The sequence below is a fragment of the Lasioglossum baleicum genome, unplaced genomic scaffold, assembly GCF_051020765.1.
Source record: "Lasioglossum baleicum unplaced genomic scaffold, iyLasBale1 scaffold0021, whole genome shotgun sequence".
NCBI classification, from domain to species: Eukaryota; Metazoa; Arthropoda; class Insecta; order Hymenoptera; family Halictidae; genus Lasioglossum; species Lasioglossum baleicum.
The window spans coordinates 1,521,019-1,545,291 of record NW_027469081.1 but is presented as its reverse complement, the minus strand read 5'-3'; the positions used below and the strand labels follow the sequence as shown (position 1 = coordinate 1,545,291).

Below are 24,273 nucleotides of genomic sequence, written 5' to 3'. Positions count from 1 at the left end.
CTAATTCTTTTTTTTAAATGTTCGTATTAGTCCGAACTAGGTTATAGGATAAGAAAAATGGGAAAAGTATCACGGAAAAATGGAAAATTCGGGAAAAACTAAAAGTGCTTTTAGAATCATATCTCAATACAACAAAAAAACGAACGTCGTAGCTTTTAATCAATATTTCAATAGAACGTCGCAGCTGTTAATCAATATTTCAATAGAAAATTACATTATCGACGTCCGTTCGCGAGCTCGCAAAGCGAGCGAGCTACAACAACCCTACTCGCGAAGCTCGCGTAGCAAGCGAGCAACAACTCCTCTCTAGTTATTGATATAGAAATTTCGAGAAAAACCCCGAAGATAGTTAATTGCTGCTACAGTAAAGTCGCGCGACCTAAATGTGTACGGTACTCACCTGTAGTGAATTAATTGCTCTAGCTTCCCAAAGAAGTTCGAATCGTATAGTCCAATTGTAAAAAAGTTATCGGCTTTTTAAGAGTGTCCGAATATTTGTGGGAGTCACTGTACATATGTTACTTTATGATCGATCGTTAAAAGTAATCAATCGCGTACGAAACTCACGACTTCGTTTCTATGTAATTTTAAGGCTACGAGTTAATAGCTTCTGAAGTTTGGTTGGGGGAGGGGAGTGTAAGATATGTCTTGCACAGAGACAACGCTTATAAAACGCTATCTTACCTGGAAGTAAATAACTCCCCGTGTTTTTCTTGAGGAGCTATCGCTGTAGTACGACAGGGTCTTCCTTTTTCGATCAAAGACAAACCATCGTTTGTTCCAATGGTGGAATTTCTTGCTCATCTTCGATAAGTAACCGCTGCAACTGGTCGTGTCGACCGTGACATCGTGTATCAGGGGTAGCTGGTGCCCTGCTGTCTCGATGTGATGCCTCAGGTCCAGAAACTCCGATTTGATGGGGAGGTATCTCGTGAGCGGCCTCTGCACAGGTTCATAAATCATCGAATTTACAAGCCGTGAAACGAAGTGTCCGGTTAAATGGTAACCCTGTAGGGCCTCTGTCATTCGTCACCCGTTCATCCATTATGTAGTCAGTGGAAAACTATCGCGTGTTACTCTCGAGAGTCAAATTCGCACAGTGTACAACGGTATTGAGAGCGGTACGAAAAACTCTCGGAGAGCGAACAGAAAGTTGACATTTGTAAACGGACACGTTCGAATTTTTTCTCAGCGAGCATCTGTCAGCTATAACTTTCGATAGAAATGAGATAGAGCGATGAAATTTTTTTTTAATGAAAGCTGAAACTTTGCAGAATATGGGATGATTATGGAGATTGTGGTACGAACGTCTTTTAACCTTGAAAGAATTCGTTAAACTTGCACAATTTCAAGAAAATTGTGGTTTTTCCAATACCATGCGCGGAGAAAAATTTTCTTTTAATCATGCTACACATTAATTTCCTGTAGATATTTTCACGCCGATTTCAAATCTGGTTTCAAAATTTGTCTACGACCTCAGGATTTTTAACTCGAAAATTAAACATTTCTTTCGACCTAGAATAATTCCAATATTCATTCTTTTCTTTGTATGAATATGAAATTGGCATAATACCTCGTACAATACCTAACTGTTTGGTAATTGATTGTATACCGATATATTTAATAATGTAAATAATATTTTGAATAATGTCACCATTCGAATGCTAAGGGTTAATAGTTGGTTCATTTCATAAGTATTTTGCATATCATCTTTTGTACGAGTTAATATATTGCACCGTTATGTAAACTGCTTTTGCAATAACATCTTTCCATTATTATCTCCATGGCAATCGTATAGATTGGAGAATCTATTGGCATGCTGTAACGGCCCTGATGCGTCCGCGTCATTTCTGATCAATGATGCAGAAACTACCTTGAAGCTTGTACTCATCATGATCTTTAATGCCTGATGGTTTTGTAGAATATAAATAGCTTGTTATAAATAATTTACACATAATACACTTAATAACCTTCGCATTTTCTCGTTCTTTTTATAACAATGTAGATCATAGAAAATTTTGTAGTTATCTAATTATCGGTTCAAGAGAGAGAGAGAGAGAGAGAGAGAGAGAGAGAGAGAGTTTTATTATTCATGTAATACTTCATTTGAAGATATTTATGTGATTTTTATTTTACGTATTCGAGGTTTACGCTATTTACTATATAATTTATATTAGAAACGTGACTTTAGCTAATTCTTTTCGAGGGGAGAAGAAAAGAAAATTGGCTCCTGCAGTTATTTAACAAGAAGTAGAAGGGACCTAGTTATATCTGTAGTTGAAAATATGATACGTACTTTATTAATTATATTGTTATATAATATGTTGGTTAAAAGCACTTTAGAAGAATTTAGAAACAATGTAACACCTATATGTAATAAGCTTACATGTAATAATATTGTACTTTCTAAATAAACCACTCGGTTTAAAGCAATAATAAATGAGAAAATAATAATAACTTTCAACATGAAAAGAACATGTTAACGAGCGTGTTATATTTTTTCGCGCGCGTTTAATACGAATTCTATTCATTCACTTGGAGGTGTTCATTCACTGGACAGGTCACCATAAATTAAATAAATGTTTAATATACCTGCAGTTTTGCCTTTTCGCGATGTTTGACTGGTTGCAGTGGTCCAAGGGTGTCCATCTCGCTGGAAGTCTGCGAAAGAGGACGGCTTCCGTTTCCGTCGATTATTCCTCCGCTGTTATTGCTGAGTCTCTCGCCTTCCATCGATGCTCTTCGATCGTCTCTCATCTGTAAGAACAAAACAGTCGTAAGTTTTAAATGGAAACATACAAAAAATCGAGACAAGACATTGTGAACAATTCTAAACATTTAATAAATTTAGGAGGGATTTTTATCGATCGTAAATTTGTTTGAACAAACTTGGAATAGTAATATTTTTTTTTCGGCGAAACGGTTCGATCAAATTCTACACTATATAGCTATGTTGTAGAGCATTAAACGGTTCAATTCGGATGTGAATCAGTTAACGTTTTCGATTCGGATTTAATAAATTTAACCTAATTACTACAACACTCTGCTAATTTCTATTTCAATGCAATACCTTTGCACTCGGGGCTCCATTTTATTTCCTTTGTATTAACATCGATACCACAATATTTTTATGAACTTGCAGATCGTAGATGGCGTTCGTCATCGCGTGATCTCATAGAGAATTCAATGAAATGGATAGAATTATATTTACGTGTACAGTTAGAAGCGAAACTGATCACACACACACACACACCTTAAGTCAGAATAACTTTTTTATGAATGCACCAAACGACTTCAATTTCTCTGTAAGGCTAGATGAATTAGTTTAGCAAATGACGTCGAAAAAATGTGTTGAAAAAATTCATTTGGTCGGAATTGTGAAAAACAATAGTAAACATTGATTTTTACAACTTTTTTTAGCTGGGCCAATCACGAAAATTTAAAAGATGTGTTCGGTCAACCTTGTATAAATTATACACGCTCCGAAAATTTCATTGAAGTTGGTTAATTGGTTTAAGAGTTATAAACGATCAAAAGTGGTGATTTTCAGTGTACCATAAAGTGGCAATTTTTACTACTTTTGATCGTTTATAACTCGTAAACCAGTTCACCAATTTCAATGAAATTTTCGGAGCGTATATAATTTATACAAGTCGATCAAACACATCTTCGAAATTTTCGTTATTGGCCCAGCTAAAAAAGTTGTAAAAATAAATTTTTAGTATTGTTTTTCACAATTCCGACTAAATGCATTTTTTTCAACTTATTTATTAGACGTGATTCAGTAAACTAATTCATCTAGCCTTACAGAGAAATTGAAGTCATTTGGTCCACTCATAAAAAAGTTATTCTGATTTAAAGTGTGTGTGATCAATTTTGCTCCTGACTGTGTATTTTTTTTTATAAATATCTAACAAGCATCAGTAAGAAATACGCATAGACTTCGATCGCTATTTGTCCCATGGATTTCCATTTCGCAGCGCAAAACGGCGGGAATTAATGGATTGCTCGAAATAACTCAAACTGCCGCTGGTTCTCGGTCTGCAGCACACTGTTAAGCACAGTTAACGAGAAAAATTTACGCAATGAAGCAGGAGACGAGGGCCGCGTGGGTGAGAACAGGAATCCGTCTTTTGTCTTCGTTCTCTCATTCGTTTAAAGGGCTCGAAACCTTTTTGTTCGTCCCTGCAAGACCGGCCGATTAAAGGCGTCACGCCTCGTGGAAAAGAATAGCACGAAATGGGACGAAATATTAATTGATTCCAGGCTGAATCTATATTTCAACCAAACCTTTTTGTTCCGTCACGTATTTCACGGAGATCTTTCAATTTTCAGTTATTCATTGTCGCGATAAATTCTCTTTTGTTGAAAGGACGATAACTGTATTTACCGTGCGGCACTTAGCTTCTGAATAGATGTTACAATTCTTCTTTTATGCGTCGTATTTTTAGGTTTCTGCGCGACACTTTTATTTGTCTCGTTCGGTAAAAATAAAAGTCAAGAACAAGAGGAACGCGTCAGTTTCAGAATTTATAGAAAGCGAAAAAATGTACATGTACTATTTATTCTTAAAGGTTTTATATTTTCTTATCGTTTGAAATTTCAATATCTTTTTGTATACTTCATTTTCCCATTTGAATATTATACACTTCATTTTCCCCTTTATTTTTCATAGTATAGCATAGTGGATCCAAAAAGTATTCAAGCACTACATTTCCCATTCTCGAAAATTTGTTGATGTTTGATTCGTGATCATTTCGTTAAAACAAATAATACAACCATAAGCCTGAATTCATGTTAAAGCTCGAAGCCTCTACTTTCGCAAAGCAGTATTCATTTCCCTCCAAGATATTTTTACATGACATAGCAGGTGGGAAACTGACGACTCATTTTTCTTAATAAATTCTGAAAATTCAAAAACGTCTCTGAAAACTTTAAAAGTTTTTTCTCATATTCATATATATGAGAAAATTATATATTATTATATAAATTATATATGTATATATTATTATATATTATTATTAAAAAAAAATTATATAAATTATATATTATTATTCATATATATGTATATATATATGAAAAAAGACTGTCATAGGTTTGAAGATTCAGCCTCCTCTTTTCAAAGACTCCTTGAAAATTTGTGTACGATTTCGCGAACAGTTGAACGTATAGTATTTTCGAAAAAATAAGCATTCTCAGTTTCCCTGCTACATCGTGAACAAAAATCTTAAATAAAAATGAACGATGGATTCCGAAACCGGAAAACTACCACTGGAAATAAGATTCTATTTTATTCCATTTTCTTCAAATTCGTCTCCAAAAATTGAAAATTACATGAACATCCGCAGTCTATGAATAATATTCGTCACGTCGAACAACTCTGTACACATTTGTTATTAAGTACACAAGAACGAAGAGATACTGAACCCAAATTAGACCGCTATCTTCGAAAAATAATGGGTTACTCATTGGCATAGCTGATAAATCTGTAACACTCGGCGATTCTAAACACAGTGGAACGCCATTGTTGTTTGTAATCTAAAAATACAACTACACGGTATCTCCGTTAAGGACGACTTGACGCGTCTATTACTATTTTTAGAAACTTCAACAATGTTCTGTTACATTGTTTATATTCCTAATCACTGATCAAAACAACTGGATCGTCTGGTTCCTTGCACATCGCATCGAAACTACACAATATTCGAAAAGTTTGATTAGAGCATGCCACAAAATTGTTTCAAAAAGGATATTGCACTCCAAAATAATACTAAAACAGGATAATAGTGAAACAAGAATATTATTATCTACAAGGTATAGAGTTACAAACAAAATAGTACTAAAACAGGATAATAGTAAAACAGGAATATCATTATCTAGTGGGTACAGAGTTACAAACAAAATAATACTAAAACAGGATTATAGTAAAACAGGGATATTATTATCTACAGGGTATAGAGTTAAAACCAAAACAATACTAAAACAGGAATATTATTATCTACAGGGTATAGAGTTACAAACAAAATAATACTAAAACAGGATTATAGTAAAACAGGAATATTATTATCTACAAGGTATAGAGTTACAAACAAAATAGTACTAAAACAGGATAATAGTAAAACAGGAATATCATTATCTACTGGGTACAGAGTTACAAACAAAATAATACTAAAACAGGATTATAGTAAAACAGGGATATTATTATCTACAGGGTATAGAGTTAAAACCAAAACAATACTAAAACAGGAATATTATTATCTACAGGGTATAGAGTTACAAACAAAATAGTACTAAAACAGGATAATAGTAAAACAGGGATATTATTATCTACAGGGTACAGAGTTAAAAACCAAAAAGAAAAGAAAACAAGAAACATCACTTACTCTTCGTCTACGAACGTGCTTCTTTCTAGTTTTATTCTTCATGTAACTAATCCACATCAGAGACATTTCAACAATTCAGCAAATCCTCTACACTCTACAACGACGGTGCAACGAGAAACCAAGGAGAAAAGGCGAGGAGATATTAGGAGAACTACAAGATGCTCGAAGAAAATCTTTTTCTACCCAACGGTAAGTAGAGAATGTCTGATATTCCCCTATTGTCTAATAGCCTGCTATTGTCTATCGTCGTAGGTTTCGCCGGCGCGGTCCAAGCGTTCCTCGACTTGGAATACCAAGGCTCCTGGATGGGGAGCCTTCCTGTGCGACACGCGAAACAGGATGAACGACAGTGAAGAACTGAGATGTCGGTGCCGTTGGCGGACGAACGTTCACCGGTATTATTCGCAAGTTAAAATGCGATGACGTGTGCCTCCTTTACCCCTTCTTCCTACCCTTCTCGTTCTCTCGATCTGTTCAACTGCGAGGCATCTCGTTCCGCGCGCAGAAAACCGTGGCCCGGCCGTGGGCTCATTCATGAGTAACATTGTCCGAATCGTGCCGATGACCACGCGTTCGTTCAACAAAAAAGGGAGACACAGGGAACCGATCACTTCTACGCAGTCATCGGGGAGTGTGCGTCATCGGCACGCGTCTTTCTCGCCCCCGAATCGCCAAATCGAACCGTCCGAAATTGAAAACTTACGTAAACCGGGGAGGAATTTCATTATGGCGGATTCGATTCCCTTCCTAAAACGTTCGTTGTTGACGGAGTTCTGCTGATTTAAATACGTTATAATTGAATTAATTTCTGCAACAGATTTGCAGGAATTTTTTTAAATAACTTTAAAATCGATTTACAGAAGTTAAATTTGCGATGTCTCTCCATTTTTATATGTATACTTGCATGTATTTCTGTACAGCATGTACAGCATGATTACGTTTGTCTCTCCTATACACATATATATTAATTATTAGACGGCGGATCTTTATGCAAAAAATAAAAATTTTCTGCATCAATTTTAAAAAAACACATGCCAAGAAAACAGTTCTTTCCCTCCTTAATAATTGTAGTGGCTTGAAAATAATACATTGGTGTTTCCAAATTCTCTTTGTCTCTAATCCTTTTTAAATCGTACTCAGCCATTTTTGTTATAAATGCATAAAATCCGCAGTCTATTAATTATGTAGTGTACAATAATATAGATAAATATTACAATTAATATTATTTTTCTCGTAGAAGTTGTGCCTTCGTCAAGTGTATTGCGAATGAATGTTTTGTATTATAAAAACACTAATCCCACCGAGCCTTAAAAGTAACTGGTACATATTCCCTTATAAAAATGACAAGATTGATTTTATTTAGACTCTGTGCGGCTCCTATTGTAAAATGTGCTCCACTAAAGATATCTAGCAATACAAATTATATCAATAATCGTGAAATAAAAAATCTGGAACCGTTCATATTGACCGGTGATTGACCGGTTTAGTGTTAAAGAGCTAATAAGTACTTTTGATGTTACTATTGGCTGTTGAAATGTTACGCGAGTTTGCTGGCATTATCTTTTCGCTCGCCGAGAAGCTATTTGATCCACAACGGAGCGCATTTTTCAAGTGGAGAATCGTGCTTTCTATACCACGTAATTTATGCTGACGAGGAGCCCCACGAAATTTTCAACGTGTATTTTCACTAATAACCACGCATTCTGGGGCAGACGTTTTCGACGCCGTATATTTTCGTAATGACATTCGTATCGAGGCCAGCACGCGCAAACTTTGTGGACAGTTCTCATAGTTCCCTTGTCAGCATGTTCGTTCGCGATCACTCTGGTCTACGAGTCTACACACAGACGAGTCAATTTTGCGAAACTTAAGTTACCGCAGAGTTTAGGATCATCTGTGGACATGTTTCATCTAACTGATGTGAATGAAGAATATATGAATATACGAAAATATGATTAAATAAAAATGAAAATATTTATTTATTCAAAGCTTTGAACTTCGAAATTTCGCTGCCAAGTTATATTTGATACAATCACAGACACTGCTACATTTCGAGAAAAATACGGCACCACAGATAATAGATTGATTAAGTCACAACTTCATGCGACTCGATGACTTTGGAACTTCGTACACTCTTCGAAGTTCCCTTCGTTCCTTCGAATACTTTGAATCTTCGAAGAGTCGAAGCTTCGGAAAAGTAACAGCCCTAGTACAAATAAGTTCGGTGCCCTTACGTATTATTCAATTGTGATTTTATTTCAAATTGTTGCAAGTTGTTGGAACCTGGGGACATTATTACTGCTGAATGGTACCAACAAAAAATGATTAATTTAAGCGACGTAATTGAGTGACAACTCTCACAACATTATTTATATAAGAAATTGAATTAATTCCTAAATAGTTACAAAAACTAAAAATTATTAAATAATTTTGTTTTAAATATTATATACGTACATATGCATAATGGTATATATACATATGGTATAAAAAAATAGGACGTTCCATTTGAAAAAATAAGGTTGACCTTGGAATGACCTTGAAAACATGATGAAAATTTAAAATGGATACGATTGCTGCATCAGCCCCTCCTCGACTTAAACGTTTTATTTGAAATATCTTTGTCTCTGGAATTTAGTTTTCGAGATATTCCAGGTGGCCAGGATAAATGACTCACCCTGCATAATAAAATAATATTTTGCTAAAGATCCGCAGTCTATAAAATCACATATGATGCGCGGGGAAGTGAACGTGTTACATAAATGCAGGAGAACGAAGCATTAATAAAAACTACTAAAGGTGAATTCTTCTCGATCGAAAAATGAATATACAATAAATTTTATGATTTCGGCGCCATAAATAAAAAATAATGTTTGCATATACGAACATCGAGGTGTCTTGTTCAACTAGAATGTAAACATATGAGTCGACAACCTTGCAGAGGTTGAAAAGAGATAAACGTTTATATTTCTGGTACTTGCATATTCTATAAATACGTAACTATTCGTTACCTTCATTTCTACGCGTATCTAACCCAGACCTAACTCAATTTTCAAGGTAATTCGCGTCGCCTGTTGGCATTCGAGAACACGTTTTTGTCATTAAGCGACAAGCCGATTGATGTGTATTCGAGGTCGATGTCAGAAGTAAACGAATCGACGAGATTCGGGAAAGAAATCTGTTCGCGGCAACATGTTATTCTTCATAGCCGGCTGGCACCAGGAATGCTCCTTTCGGTTACGTGCAGAAACAAACGGGGGGGAATGATTCTTTTTCGAACCGAGGAAAAAAATAGATCGACACGTCCGCGATCGCGAGACCCGTCAATCTCTCTGCATGCCATTTTCAGAATTCCATCTTCATCTTAAGGGAATAGACTCTAGGGATGCCGATTATTTTCAAAAAGATCGATTTTTCTGAATCGATTATGATCGAAGCTTCAAGAATCGATCCACTAAAAAGTCATTTTCAAAATAATCGATGTTTTGAATAATCGATTTTTTTTCAGAAATGACTAAAAATGATAAAAAAAAAAAACGAAGATCAAAATTTTGTTGGACTCTTTTATTAAAGAAATAAAGTGATAATAATTATTAGACTGCGGATCTTTATGCATTTATAGCAAAATTGAGTATATGAAAATCGAAGAAGTTGAAAAATTGATTACGTACTTGTTTCGCGCATGTTGTTGCGCGTCAGCCAATGGTCGCGTGGTCGGCCGAATACGGGCCAACAGCAATTAGATGAAGAGGCAGACAATTTAGTTCATTATTAAGTCAATTGTTCATCTGTTTTAACACGTATTCTACATGAAATGAATCACTCGGTAATGAAATCCTCTTGCCGTAATTTAGATCTGTCTTCGTCTTGTTAAGAGGCATAAAACTACTTCACGACCCCGGATGGAATCATTGAATCTGTTAAGTATAGTAGTCGCCGGTTGTAATTACCAGACACTGCGGATGCTTATGCAATTTTCAATTTTTGTAGACGAATTTTAAGAAAGCGGGACCATATAAAACGCCATTTTCATTGATAAAAGCTTTTGTAGATCGATGATAAATAAAAATTGTACTAACCTCTGTCGAATTTGATACTCTAGCATTTTTCGAAAATTTGTTTAAGACATAAATGCATAAAGATCCGCAGTCTAGTAATTACTGAAATTAAACTGTCCAAGTCAATAATCGGGGTTGGCGACACTATCGAATTTAATTTCGGATTTTGGTAAATATTTCAAATAAAAATATGTATATTTATGGAGCAATCACTTAAACAAATATTATACACTGTGTCAATTGTGACTAACGTAAATAAACTGTGATTTATATTTTCTTATATAAATACGATTAGAAATTGAAATCTCAATGATGATTGAATAAAATTTCTAGCTCAATGCAATTCTCAATACATGAATTGAATATCTATCTATCTTAGTTAAATTTTCGAATATCTCAACGATTCAAAATGCCTGCATGAAGTTGAATTTAATTTTTATAAACAATGAGAGATATAGAAATTTCTCAGGATGAAAATTTAGATTCATTTTATGTTATAAATGTTCTTGAAGTAATTTTGAATTTCGAGTTGTCCCATGCTGCGTAAATTAAAGTTATAAAAGAGGTGTACATCCGATCGGACTACTAACTACATACTGCACTTTTATCGATGCCACAGTTAGCAGTAGATAAATATAGTGACTGGCTTCTATTTGCTTTTCAGTGATAGAACGTTTGTTCTGGAACTCCATAGTGACAATCATACGTCCAATCGATAATAGAATCTCGTACGATTACTACCAATGGTTCAAGTTTCGTCTAAAAATATACGGAGGTTCTATTATCTTGATTACAATACTATTTATTTTACTATAGTTCTATTGGTCTTATTCGACAGAAGTGATATATGTATAGATTGTGCATCCGTAAAAATAAACATTTTCTGCACCAATAGCGAGAGATAGAAACCGAATAGAAAGTCCTTTCTTCAATAATTTTATTATTATTATGTTGTTATAAATGTATTGAATTCGTAGCACAGCCTTAATTCAATCTGAGAGTTTCACATTTTACAATATTTTATAAAACTAGGTTTAAATAGGATTAAACACAAAATAAGTAAAATTTTATTGTTTATATCTTTTCAGATTAGGATATGTATTTCTCCCCTTAACGCCATTTTGAACTATTTTTCTGTGAATATTTATAGCAAATTAATTTTTTTAATTTATAGAACACCGGTTCACCATTATCATGATTTTGTGGTTACACGATTGTGAAAATGGTTTGTTCAATTTATTTATTCTCGCCTTTTGAAAAGGTTTCTCACTTCATGTTCTTACATTGTCTCTTTGCCATTAGTTTTCTTTATAAAGATTTCCGAAGACAATACTACCATTATCGATAACAAAATTTACGAAATATTTTTAAGGAACACTTTCCCATGATTGAAATTATTAGATATTTTAATGGAACACTTATCGGTAGAAATAAATGGAAGCCAGAGAATTCTTAACGAACCAAATCACGACTCATTTGAGATTTCGCGAAATGATCTTGACTTAATTTTGACGTTTAATTTTAGACGTTTAGTTCGATACGAACTGAAAACTGTTTTGTTACAGAAGAGTTTTGCCATTACGCTATTCAAATGACGTTCATATTTTCCGAAGCATTAAAATCTTGGCAGCTGCCGGAATGGTTTTCGTCTAATTTGGTCCGAACCAGCCTGGAACGAGTACGAGAAATAGCTATGTCACGTCAAACTCTAAACCTGTCGCGATTACGATCGATTTAACTGGTCTTTAAAGCTTAACGGCAAAAAATTCGTAGAATTTGTTAATGTTTTCCACTTGTGCTTTAAACTCTCCTTCCGGTTTCAATGACAGATAGATGAATTCTATTTCGAAGAAGATAGAAGGCGTTGAACGCTACGTCACAAGTCGAAAACTCAGATTCGACTTCCCAGAGTACCCCTAAATGACGTGCCAACATTTCATTAAGTTTTCAGGAAAGTATTCCGTACTTTCCAGGTAGACGCCCTTTTTTCGACCTGGCGACTGGACTATTTGACGCATACAACAACGCGGCAAGTTAATATTAGGTTGGGGAAAAAGAAATCCATTATTTTTACGTTATCCCAAGCGGAGAAATGATGGATTTCTTTTTCCCCGACCTAATATAAGCGTGGTAAAAATGACAAGATTGATTTTATTTAGACTTTGTACGGCTCCTATTGTAATACGTGCACTACTAAAGATATAATCGTTTCTTATGAAACCAGTTTTTTCTATTTTTCTAATTGCAAAATAAAAAACCTGGTACCGGTCACTTCGACCGGTGTTGGTAGGCTTAATAAAAGAAACTGTAGTGTACTCACGTTATCATTTTGGAGCAGACTGTAGGAATTGTTTGAAGGTCCGGGACTGGGTGACGTAAGTTCCGAAAGTTTGCTGGGAGACAATTTCTCGCTGTTTCCGCCTTCCGCACCGTCGCTACTTCCACTGCCACTGAAAGTGCAATAACATTAATTGAATTGTGTCCTGACAACCATCGATATTAGGCCAATAATTAGAAAATGTCGTATTTCCACGAATTCTCAGCTTATACTATAGTTGATGAACACATGGTGGAACGTATGTTTTTAGGAGGAAACGAATATATGTATACATATGTAACATGTACAGGACGTCTCAAGAATTGTATGTTGTATTACGTTGTATTTCCTTTTTCCTTTGCGAAAATCTTCTCTACTATTATTTATGGTAAATTTAGCGCTGTTTAATGTACAGTGCAACATTATTTCCCACAATGCTGCCAAAACTATATATGAGCCGTTTACTTTGAAAGTGGCCCAAGTCCTTTTAAGTTTAAATTGAAATATTTAAGAGTGCGTTTTTCAATGAAATGAAAAATGTACGTATAGGATACCAATGTATCACACTCCTTGTATGTATCTAAGAGAATTAAATTTACAATTCCTATTGAAATAATAGCAATTATTATGCGAATAATATGTGTCTTCTTACCAAGAATTGAGTTAAGCCACTTTCAAAATCAACAACCAGATTTGTCATAAAATTTGAAACAGACCAGTCCATTCGATATAATTTAAAATGCTTCAAATTGGGAAAACAATAGTCAATTTATTTTATATTTCGTTACAAAACTTGAAAAACACCATTTATGCAATTCAGGAAATTTTCTAACTATATAAATTACATAACAATTTACTTCTCATTTGTATTTTGTGTATGCGAGAGGGATTTGAAGAAGTCATGGTGCTCCGGTGGTATATATCGTAGAAAGTCCATCATACCCTTGTATTTCACTGTTGTAATTTGTCTTATATTTTTATAAAGTGGCGTCAATACAATATTTGCGAATTTTCTCGGTCTAACCGGACGTGGGAATAAATTCAGTTTTTTAAACTCTGCATTCTCATCCATTGATATCTTATAGAAAATTTTATATGGTTCTAACTCTAATTGGTTATATTTCTAACCAATTTATTGTTTCTCCGTTAGAATTCTTTACCCTTTGAAAAATTGCATCCTCCAAAAATCTTGTTGATATGAAATCGTCTTGTTTCATTTCATTTAAAAAAACGTTATTACCTTTCCGGCACTTCTCGATAACATTATAATAATCTTGGGGGACAAACAGTAAATTATTTGCTTTCCAACTGCCAAATGGACTCGGGCCACTGTCAAAATAAAAATTTGTATCATTCTATTAACCAGCTAATTTCCTTTTTACAAAATCTTTGTGATTTTAAGTATATTAGTTACAATTTGCTTCAGAATGAAAAGATAACGTAGAAATGGAAATATTAAAATTGCTAGCTTAATTTTTCTCGGAAAATGGACTTGGGCCACTGTCAAAATAAAAATTTGTATCATTCTATTAACCAGCTAATTTCCTTTTTACAAAATCTTTGTGATTTTAAGTATATTAGTTACAATTTGTTTCAAAATGAAAAGATAACGTAGAAATGGAAATATTAAACTTGCTAGTTTGATTTTTCTCGGAAAATGGACTTGGGCCACTGTCAAAATAAAAATTTGTATCATTCTATTAACCAGCTAATTTCCTTTTTACAAAATCTTTGTGATTTTAAGTATATTAGTTACAATTTGTTTCAAAATGAAAAGATAACGTAGAAATGGAAATATTAAACTTGCTAGTTTGATTCTTCTCGGAAAATGGACTTGGGCCACTGTCAAAATAAAAATTTGTATCATTCTATTAACCAGCGAATTTCCTTTTACAAAATCTTTGTGATTTTAAGTATATTAGTTACAATTTGTTTCAAAATGAAAAGATAACGTAGAAATGGAAATATTAAAATTGCTAGCTTAATTTTTCTCGGAAAATCGACTTGGGCCACTGTCAAAATAAAAATTTGTATCATTCTATTAACCAGCTAATTTCCTTTTTACAAAATCTTTGTGATTTTAAGTATATTAGTTACAATTTGTTTCAAAATGAAAAGATAACGTAGAAATGTAAATATTAAAATTGCTAGCTTAATTTTTCTCGGAAAATGGACTTGGGCCACTGTCAAAATAAAAATTTGTATCATTCTATTAACCAGCGAATTTCCTTTTACAAAATCTTTGTGATTTTAAGTATATTAGTTACAATTTGTTTCAAAATGAAAAGATAACGTAGAAATGGAAATATTAAACTTGCTAGTTTGATTTTTCTCGGAAAATGGACTTGGACCACATTCAAAATAAACGGCTCATCTTTAGCATAAAGGTTCATAGGGTAGCTACCATAAAGCAACAAAACCTGTAGCGCTTGAAACGAGATTCTGTTTAATCTGTTTCGCAGCGAGTTAATGGTAGTCCGCATGGTGACCTGGCACGAATATCCGCAATCCACTCATAATTGAGTTCGCGCGTTGGGCACAGCAATGTCTAAAAAATCGAGCAAACAGCTGAACGATTTCAATAAACGCGCACTCGACGGTGGCGAACGGTGGATTGGAAGTTGATCTTTCTGTCCATCGGTTTGGAAAATACAGCGAGTTCGCTTATGTAAGCACGGTTCGCGGTTACCGATGTCGTTTCGTTTCGTGTGCACTTCGTCCCGTGAACTTCAGCCCGGCGAAAGACGAAAAAACAATCGCAGAAGGCTCTTCTAGCCGGCACGGCGCGGCGTGGATCGGCACTACCGGCGAGGCCACAACTGCGCCAGGTATTATTAAAACCTAACAAGTACAAAGTGACTCGGTCGACCGGTTCGACGGTGCCACCCAGCATAGTATTTAACTCTTCTATAATGTTGAACGTAGCCGACGACACTCTTTCCGATCCCGTTGCTATGGCAACGTAGTCCTTGACCTCCAAGAACGGGGTCATCTTTTTCATTCCAGCTGCTCCTTTTGCAACGGAGCAACCGCGGACCTGGTCATTGTTGGGAGCTAGAGATGGAATGGAACATCTCTACACTGCCGAGCATAAACTATATGGGTCATTCCACGCGAAAACGGACACTTTTTCGAGTAAAATTGCGGATTTTGTTCGCATTTAAATATGTTGTAGTCTTTCGTGTCCTATAAACGAATCTCTCAAAGGATTTTTCGATCTCTTGAAAATGGTTGATTTTACAGACGTGCAGAAAAACCGTGTCGCCCCTTTTTCATCGAATCATAAGTCTAGAATTATCAAACCGATGAAAATGAGTTTTTGGGAACTTGTTATGAAAACATAAGAGTATCTACCAAAAATGTTGTTACTTGAAAAAAATATTTTTTTCACCGTTTGTATCAACCTTACAATATCGTGTCTAACTCGTGATGAAGACTCTGAACAGATTTTGATAAAAATGTATCTTAATAATTTCCTTCAAAGCGAAATAAAATTCTATTTTGGTTTTATTAATATGTAGCTGTTGGAGAATGTATAGATATACAATTTATATCAGTTTTCTCCTTTTTCAGGAAATTACGATCTACAAAAAAGTTCTAATTACTGAAACCGGAAAATAAAGCATTTTTTCGGGTTGAAAATCGAATTATTGTTTATTTTTTTCTTCGATAATTGTACTCGGAGTCCGGATTTATACGTAGGCGTAATATGGTACTAAACAATCTACAAATTGAGTATAGTCAAATAAGGGGGTGAAAAAAATGTTTATAAAGATTAACTCTTTGCACTCGAAGTAATTTTAATTCGAAAATCAAGACATTTCTTTCAACTCAAATCATTTTTATTCTATGTAATCTTTCTTACATTGTGCACATCAAGTTTAACCAGTTTTCTCATGTAACAGTTGAACTTTTCACAATTTATAGAAAACAGACGAATTTAATAATATTAAAACTGTTTTGAATAATGGTGTGACAATTTTTACTGGCGCCTCAGACTCGCCATTCGAGTGCAAAGAGTTAAGGGTCTTATAAAGAGAGAACTGCGTTTCGAAAAACCCTCTAGAACGAACCGTTAAATAACAGATTTCTATGGTAATGTATAGCGCGTCTTATAGTTTAGTCGCGGAGTGTGCAAGGACTGACCATTTCACGTGTTTCGACTAATCGCTGATGATACATTCCATTGTTAAGGAGCAGCACGCAAGCAACAATGAGACGAAAGCATGATAGTCGTCATACATATAAGGATGAAACGAGTAGGTACGACACGCGTGAAATAGAATGATAAAAGTCAATGAAAACTCACAAGCACCGCGGGCAAAATTCGCGAGATCGCGCTTCCAACGGCCGATAGCAATTTTCGCAAAGCCAATCCTTGCTCGTGACGTAGCAACGATTGCTGGTGACGAAAGTGACAAGATTGCACCCGGCGAGCCGAATCTCGTTTAAAACGGACGCGCCGATTTCCCTCGCGTCCATTCTTCTCTGTTATATATCGTCGCTTTGGTACACCAACCCTTTCACTCAACACGTGATCGTTCTACTATTCGGAATTCATTAACACGACCTCTGGCAAATTTTCAACGACTGCATCGTTTCGTCCCAGCGATGACTGCCAATTCGTCCTTTCTCGCCAGCCTCGATGACACTGCGCTCTCCCGACCGGTAAATATTTTGTCCTTTCTTTATTTTCTTCGTGGAACATGTCAATGGAAGACTCCTCCACCACTAAAGGTTCACCAATCGTACCCTTACATTTCAGGATTTAAAGCTTCACGTGTTTCCTCCTCTATTTTTCTGAATAATTTACAGATTATCTCTTTCCGTGGATTAGCGTCGCGTCGGCTAACAAGCTATTAGAATTTGCGACCTTTCAAACATTTGGCAAATGTTTTTTTGGTTAGAGAATTCGAAGATTTATTATTTCCGTACGCCCAGACAGGTGGCTATTCGAATTTGGAGAAGTTACGTTCACGTTTGAAATATTTTTCTAGATTTATCTTTTTGGAGCGCAACGATGTTACACCAGCACGATTAGTTCTCCAATTTAAAGATTATTTCGATGCGTTATAGGACTCCGACGATTACGCTTCTTTTTGTGAGCGGTCGGCCCTCCGGACTTTCTACCATGTCCCACCTCCCGATAAATCACGAAACTCGCGCAAGACACTTTTACGAGTTCTGCCTATCAAATAAATCAATCTTCAGGCTGCTTGTTACATGGCGTCCGTGCTGCGTTGCGTGCACTTTGTTTTGATATCACTACAACGCCGCGCGCCAACATTCAACAAACACTGCGCAAACTGCACATGCAATTTTCACTCGTCTCGTGCGATGACATTTCACTCCTAGCAGTAGTTCGTTACCGTGCACGCTGTCGATAGAAAGAAGACGTTTTTAACCGGCTAGCTAGGGTACATGTTACCTCCTTTTCAAAATCGTTACTTTCGTTTAACGTACAGCGAGTCACAACAAAATCGTTCACTGCATGTGTAATAAAAATATCTCTTTCGTAGTAAAAAAGTTTAGGTATGATTCGGATAACAATACAATAACGAATATATTATTGTAAATGTTGTGTTTAGAAAAACAGTCTACGAAATACATCATACGCTAAAAATCGTACACAACTAATATACTGTTTTAAGCTTGATTGAAATAAACACTGCATACAAAAATGTCATTTTTGTAGTACAAAAGTTTGGGGATGATTCGTAAAAATATATATATAACGAATATATTATTGTAAATGTTGTGTTTAGAAAAACAGTCTACGAAATACATCATACACTAAAAATCGTACACAACTAAAATACTGTTTTAAGCTTGATTGAAATAAACACTGCATACAAAAATGTCATTTTTGTAGTACAAAAGTTTGGGGATGATTCGTAAAAATATATATATAACGAATATATTATTGTACATGTTGTGTTTAGAAAAACAGTCTACGAAATACATCATACACTAAAAATCGTACACAACTAAAATACTGTTTTAAGCTTGATTGAAATAAACACTGCATACAAAAATGTCATTTTTGTAGTACAAAAGTTTGGGGATGATTCGTAAAAATATATATATAACGAATATATTATTGTAAATGTTGTGTTTAGAAAAACAGTCTACGAAATACATCATACGCTAAAAATCGTACACAACTAAAATACTGTTTTAAGCTTGATTGAAATAAACACTGCATACAAAAATGTCATTTTTGTAGTACAAAAGTTTGGGGATGATTCGTAAAAATATATATAACGAATATATTATTGTCAATGTTGTGTTTAGAAAAACAGTCTACGAAATACATCATACTAAAAATCGTACACAACTAATATACTGTTTTAAGCTTGATTGAAATAAACACTGCATACAAAAATGTCATTTTTGTAGTACAAAAGTTTCGGGATGATTCGTAAAAATATATATATAACGAATATATTATTGTAAATGTTGTGTTTAGAAAAACAGTCTACGAAATACATCATACACTAAAAATCGTACACAACTAAAATACTGTTTTAAGTTTGATTGAAATAAACACTGCATACAAAAATGTCATTTTTGTAGTAAAAAAGTTTAGGGATGATTCGGAAAAAAATATAACGAATGTATTATTGTAAATATATCGATATTTGTCGTATTTAGAAAAACAGTCCTGTAACCAGTACAAATTTATAATATAATTTCTAATGTTTTGTAACAGTAACTAACATAATGTGATATGTCGTTGAATTTGTCTTGGAAAATGCTCTATCGTATTATAAAAAAAAATATGTGGTTCCATTTAAAAAATTAATTTGACTCTGAAATTTCCTCCCCTACCATTTAAGTGCTGAAAAAAATTACACTATAAGATTGTTTCCTTCATACCGAACAAGTTTTGTAACTTCAGTGCGTCACGAGATATTTCCGTTTTCAGATAAACGAAACACCCTGTAGATGCATTTATAATTTATATACATATACACATATATATTCGTTATATTTCTTTTTCCAAATTAGTACAGCGCACGATTTTGACTGTGACTCGTTGTATAAAATTCGTTTCGTTAAAAGATTCCGACACGATTCGTGCAAGCTTATCTTACGGAACAGGCGAAGTTTCACGTATTTCTTGCAAGCCACCGGTCAGTGCCACGATTTTCCGGCAATCGGACACGCTAACTTCGTTTCCTTCTTCCTTTGTCACTTTCTAAATCTGACGTCAGCGTCCTCTTTGCCTTGCGCTTCATTATTCACAAGATCTCCTCGATTTTTCGGAGTATATCCTCCTTCAGACGCCTGCTCCGCGAATTTCAGACGGTAAATTTTCTAGCATGTCTTTTTATACACGCGGTGAGTTTGAAGTACAGGAATGTAGTTTACAAGCGCTTTTTGTCTTTATAATAATACTGTTCATTATTGCATCTCTTCCTCGAGATAAATGTTTGCAACCCGTTTACATTTATTTCAGACTATACATTCTTAAATATTACGCAAGGGCAGTGCACGTTTTCGTCAAATATATATTTTATATTTTATTTTGTGAATTTTAATTTTGTTTATGATTCTCACTGTTTTGTTGTTGTTGTTGTTCAGAATGAGGCATCTGCACTTCATAATTATTATCTATAATGTACAGTCGGTTCACTGTTTTAGTCAGTTATTTACGAAGTGGAATTGAGGTGACCATAAAATTTTTCAACGAAAAAATAAAATATATGCAGTGATCGGAATGTTTAAAAAAAAAATTGTGAGTATTTATACAAATCTAAATAAATGTTTTATGGAAAAACTTTTTATAAAACTACTGTCTTGTTAAATGACATATTTGTTGTCTTTGAGGGCAATGTCGAGTAATATTCGACATCCTCGACAAGCCAGGTGGGGCATCTCACATAAAAAAATTGTTTGTTCTGGCTTGAGCACTGTCAGACTAGTCTATATATAAATTTTCAGATTTTTAGCTCGGCCTGAAATATTTTTGATCCGGAGAGGGTTAAAAGTTAACCCTTAGCACTCGACTGGTGACTCAGTACAGTACGGTACCATTATTAAAAATATTGTTTATATTATTAAATATGTTGCTATCTAATCAATTACTAAACAGGTAAGTATTTCATATCCACCAAAAGAACAAAATCATATAGAATAGAAGAAGAAGAAATGTTTAATTTTCAAGTTAAAATAGCTCCGAGTGCAAACGGTTGAAAAGACAGAATTTAACAGCATGTAATACGTTATCGTATTACTTTCCGCTTACATAAGAATATTTACAAAGAAAATCGAATTCTATTTAACCTTATTCTTTGTACACGCACTTTGAAATAGTAAAACGTGTATAAACATCTGCTGTCTACCTATGCCAGTCGCAAATCATTATGACACTGTCGAAGTTGTTCAAGTTTATCTTGTCTAAACTGTGTCGAGATAAAAGTGTTAAGAGTGTGTTAGATTAGAAAAATATTATGCGTAGGCGTGGACATAAATTTCTACTATGCAAAAAAACTAATCGAGTGGAGTTTCACTCGAGATAAATTAGTTCGAAATCGAACGATTCGCAACAACAAGAACCCCGTGGATTTCCAGTGGATCTAAAGCTCAATCCGTCTGTAGCCTACGTCTGTGTACTTCAGACTCACCGAGTATATGTTGCACGATGCTCAAAGCATCCGCGCTTACACACGAGGATGCAAGCCCGTGAACGGTGAACTGAGCGCCGCACCTCGTTCAAAACGGTGCGCAGGTTCACGAAAATCGGCACACGTTGCACTCGGAGCGACCGGGTTTTATCTTATCGGTTGTATCGCGGATATTCGCGGGTGCCCGTGAGTTTTTCCGGCGGCGATGAGCCGTTTTGATCGAAGACTAGAGCGCGACGGTCAATGGTCAACGATGTGTTAGGCTCGCATGGAAAGGCAGCTAGAGCTGCAACAGATACCGTATCGCCTGATAAACACCCCACCCACCGCGAGCGTGGCTAAGCAACGGCGAACTGGGCTGATAAAAGCGTTTTATTGCCGGGCAGTGTAATCAGCCCGGCAATCTGCGATCGTCGACGACGATTCGGACCGCTCTTCCTTCGGACCTCGGCGCTCATGCACACGCTCAGCTCCCATGCTCGACCGTCAACCACTTTCTCGCTTCGACCAAGGCTGCGGACACCTTTTACTCTCGGCGGATTCCAGTTTCGCGAAACTGCCCGATAAAAGAGACGCGTCTACGCAACACTTACGACGTGCCAGTGACGAGTCCCTCCTCCTCCTAGGTTACACATGCCGTTCCATTAATCGCGAGAAAGAAAAAAAAAACCGACTCGACTGGTGGGACTCGGCTCGCCCCGTACTCGCCTATTAAGAGTGAACGCCGCGCCGGCAGCGCGAGCGGCGTTCCTCCAGAGACGTTTAACACTGTTCTATATACGCCGGCGTAATTGCGATTTTCTCGCTTTGCGCGTTCCTTTGCGTTCCACCGTTATGGTGACACTCGCCGTCGTCGGAGGGGAAAACTCCTATCCCGGGGGGATAGTTTTGTCGGACACGAGCAAACGATTCTCCGAACGTACGCGCGCTAGGCTGTCGCGAGTCTGCTTATCGCGCACTTGACAAACGGTAACTCTGGAACTACCGGATCTGTCGGTTACGGATTCCAGATTTTTCAAGCGAAAACTTCTTTAGGCGCACCGCGCACCCCAGGGGTCGGCAAACTACGGCCCGTCGCCTGTTTTTAATCAGAAATAAAAAACATTATGTAAAATATCACTTCTTAATAAAGAAATTTTTCAACTTGTTTTTTTTTTCCGTTGCTCTATGAGTAGAATTACCTACCCATGTAAATATCTTCGAACTTGCTACCCGGCCCCCGAGCACTAAAAATGTTACATTCTGGCCCTTTCCAAAAGAAGTTTGCCGACCCCTGCCGTACACAATGAGCCTGATCCGTCACGCTCCCAGGTGAAACGCTGCTCGTGTATACTCGGGAGAGCCGAGTTTAGCTGAGCGAGCGAGAAACGAACAGGTGTGCGATCGCCATAGATGTTTTCACTTGGGTAACGCGGTCTTATATGCGCACAGTATTTGTCTGTTTTTATTGTACCGTCTTCCAGATTACTGTAACGTCATTACTAGACTGCGGGTCTCTATGCATTTATAGGAAAATTGAGTAGATGAAATTCAAAATTGTTGGAGAATCTTTGAAATTGAGGATGTCGATATACAGGATGGACCGCGAATAGCAATCCGATCGAAAATGATTTTATCATATGTAGCATGGGTTCAAAAGAGCTTTCACGTGATTGTAGCGAATTTTTTGTAAACGAAATTAAAAAAGCAATTGTTTTGCAATTTTTCTATGCCATGATACTTTTACCGAATTTGTCTTGCATCGTGTGGCAGACGTGGCAGTACATTACTTTCTGTATTATTAAAAATACAGAATATAGAAAGTAGAAATAAAATTCTATCTAATTTCGTGTTATCGACATTTGTTATGCATTCTCTTGCAAACTTTTGAAAATATATTCCAGCCTTTTATCGAAAAATCAAAGCTTTCAAATATGCTATACGCATTAAATGAAACAAGTCGTGCAGAAATGATGAATACCTTTGCATGTAGACAGAAAGCATGTATGCGATTATTGATTTTAAGTAGTAAAGCCGGACAAAGCATGACTTACCTTTCTGTTGGTCCTGTTGAATAGCTGGATGATTCTTCACCTGATTCAACACTGTTGAACGAAGTGCAGTTCATCTTTCTTTCTTCCCATTGCGATCGAACCTCATCTTGTACTCTTCGTTTCAATTCCTCGACTCTCCGTCGCTCTTCGGAAATTACTTGACTGCCTGTAACAGATGAAATACAAGAGCTTTAGTCACTGTTTTACCGATATTTTACCGATTCAGTCACTGTATCGGTAAAAAGAATTGAGAAACACACTAGCGCTCCTAGCTAAAAATGCCATGGAACTGATACTCGTGCCGAAACCCTCCGTTTAGGGGTGTACTTCGTAAATGTCAACTTGTGTGTTTAAATACGTATAGTTTAACATAATAAAGGTTGCATTGACATTGTATGTGTCCCTGAATAGGTGCTCTGGTTCATTTGTTTCTATAGAAACCCTAAATCTCTCGATATTTAAGAAAATGTATGTGTCTTGACAGTGGCAGCACTGTCGCGCCGCCCAATATTTGTCGAACTCCGCTACATGCTGCCGAATAATGAAAATTACGCCTCGAAAATGCAAAAGTAGGCCATTTTTGGACCAGAGCACTATTGGTGGGGGTCTTTCATCTATCGATTGTGACTACGTACGGGCCCCAAATGTGCATTAGCGAGACGTGTTTTGAAAACTACGAAACCCTTGCAACCTCGTATACGTATACAGTTTCTAGCGGTGTGTGAGAGTACCACCATACTGGCGTTCTGCCAAGGTCAAATTCGGACCGTCGCCCTTAAACGAAGGACCTAACCTACACCGGGCAAGCATGAAGCGATACTTCTGCGTCCGAATAAGTATCGCTCGATGCTGGCA

The 24,273-nt window shown here is 36.0% G+C and overlaps 1 protein-coding gene across 3 annotated transcripts in view; it reads right to left on the bottom strand.

Annotated features, from left to right (window-relative positions):
• LOC143219132 (uncharacterized) overlaps window positions 1-24,273 on the bottom strand; it is a 117,657-nt gene that overhangs the window by 3,959 nt on the left and 89,425 nt on the right. For all 3 annotated transcript variants that reach the window (XM_076444972.1, XM_076444973.1, XM_076444974.1), the window contains 4 exons: window positions 23,419-23,584; window positions 12,759-12,888; window positions 2,593-2,757; window positions 685-942 (listed from right to left, as the gene is read on the bottom strand). In XM_076444972.1, coding sequence (XP_076301087.1) covers window positions 685-942; window positions 2,593-2,757; window positions 12,759-12,888; window positions 23,419-23,584 — 719 coding nt within the window. The remainder of the gene's footprint in view (window positions 1-684; window positions 943-2,592; window positions 2,758-12,758; window positions 12,889-23,418; window positions 23,585-24,273) is intronic.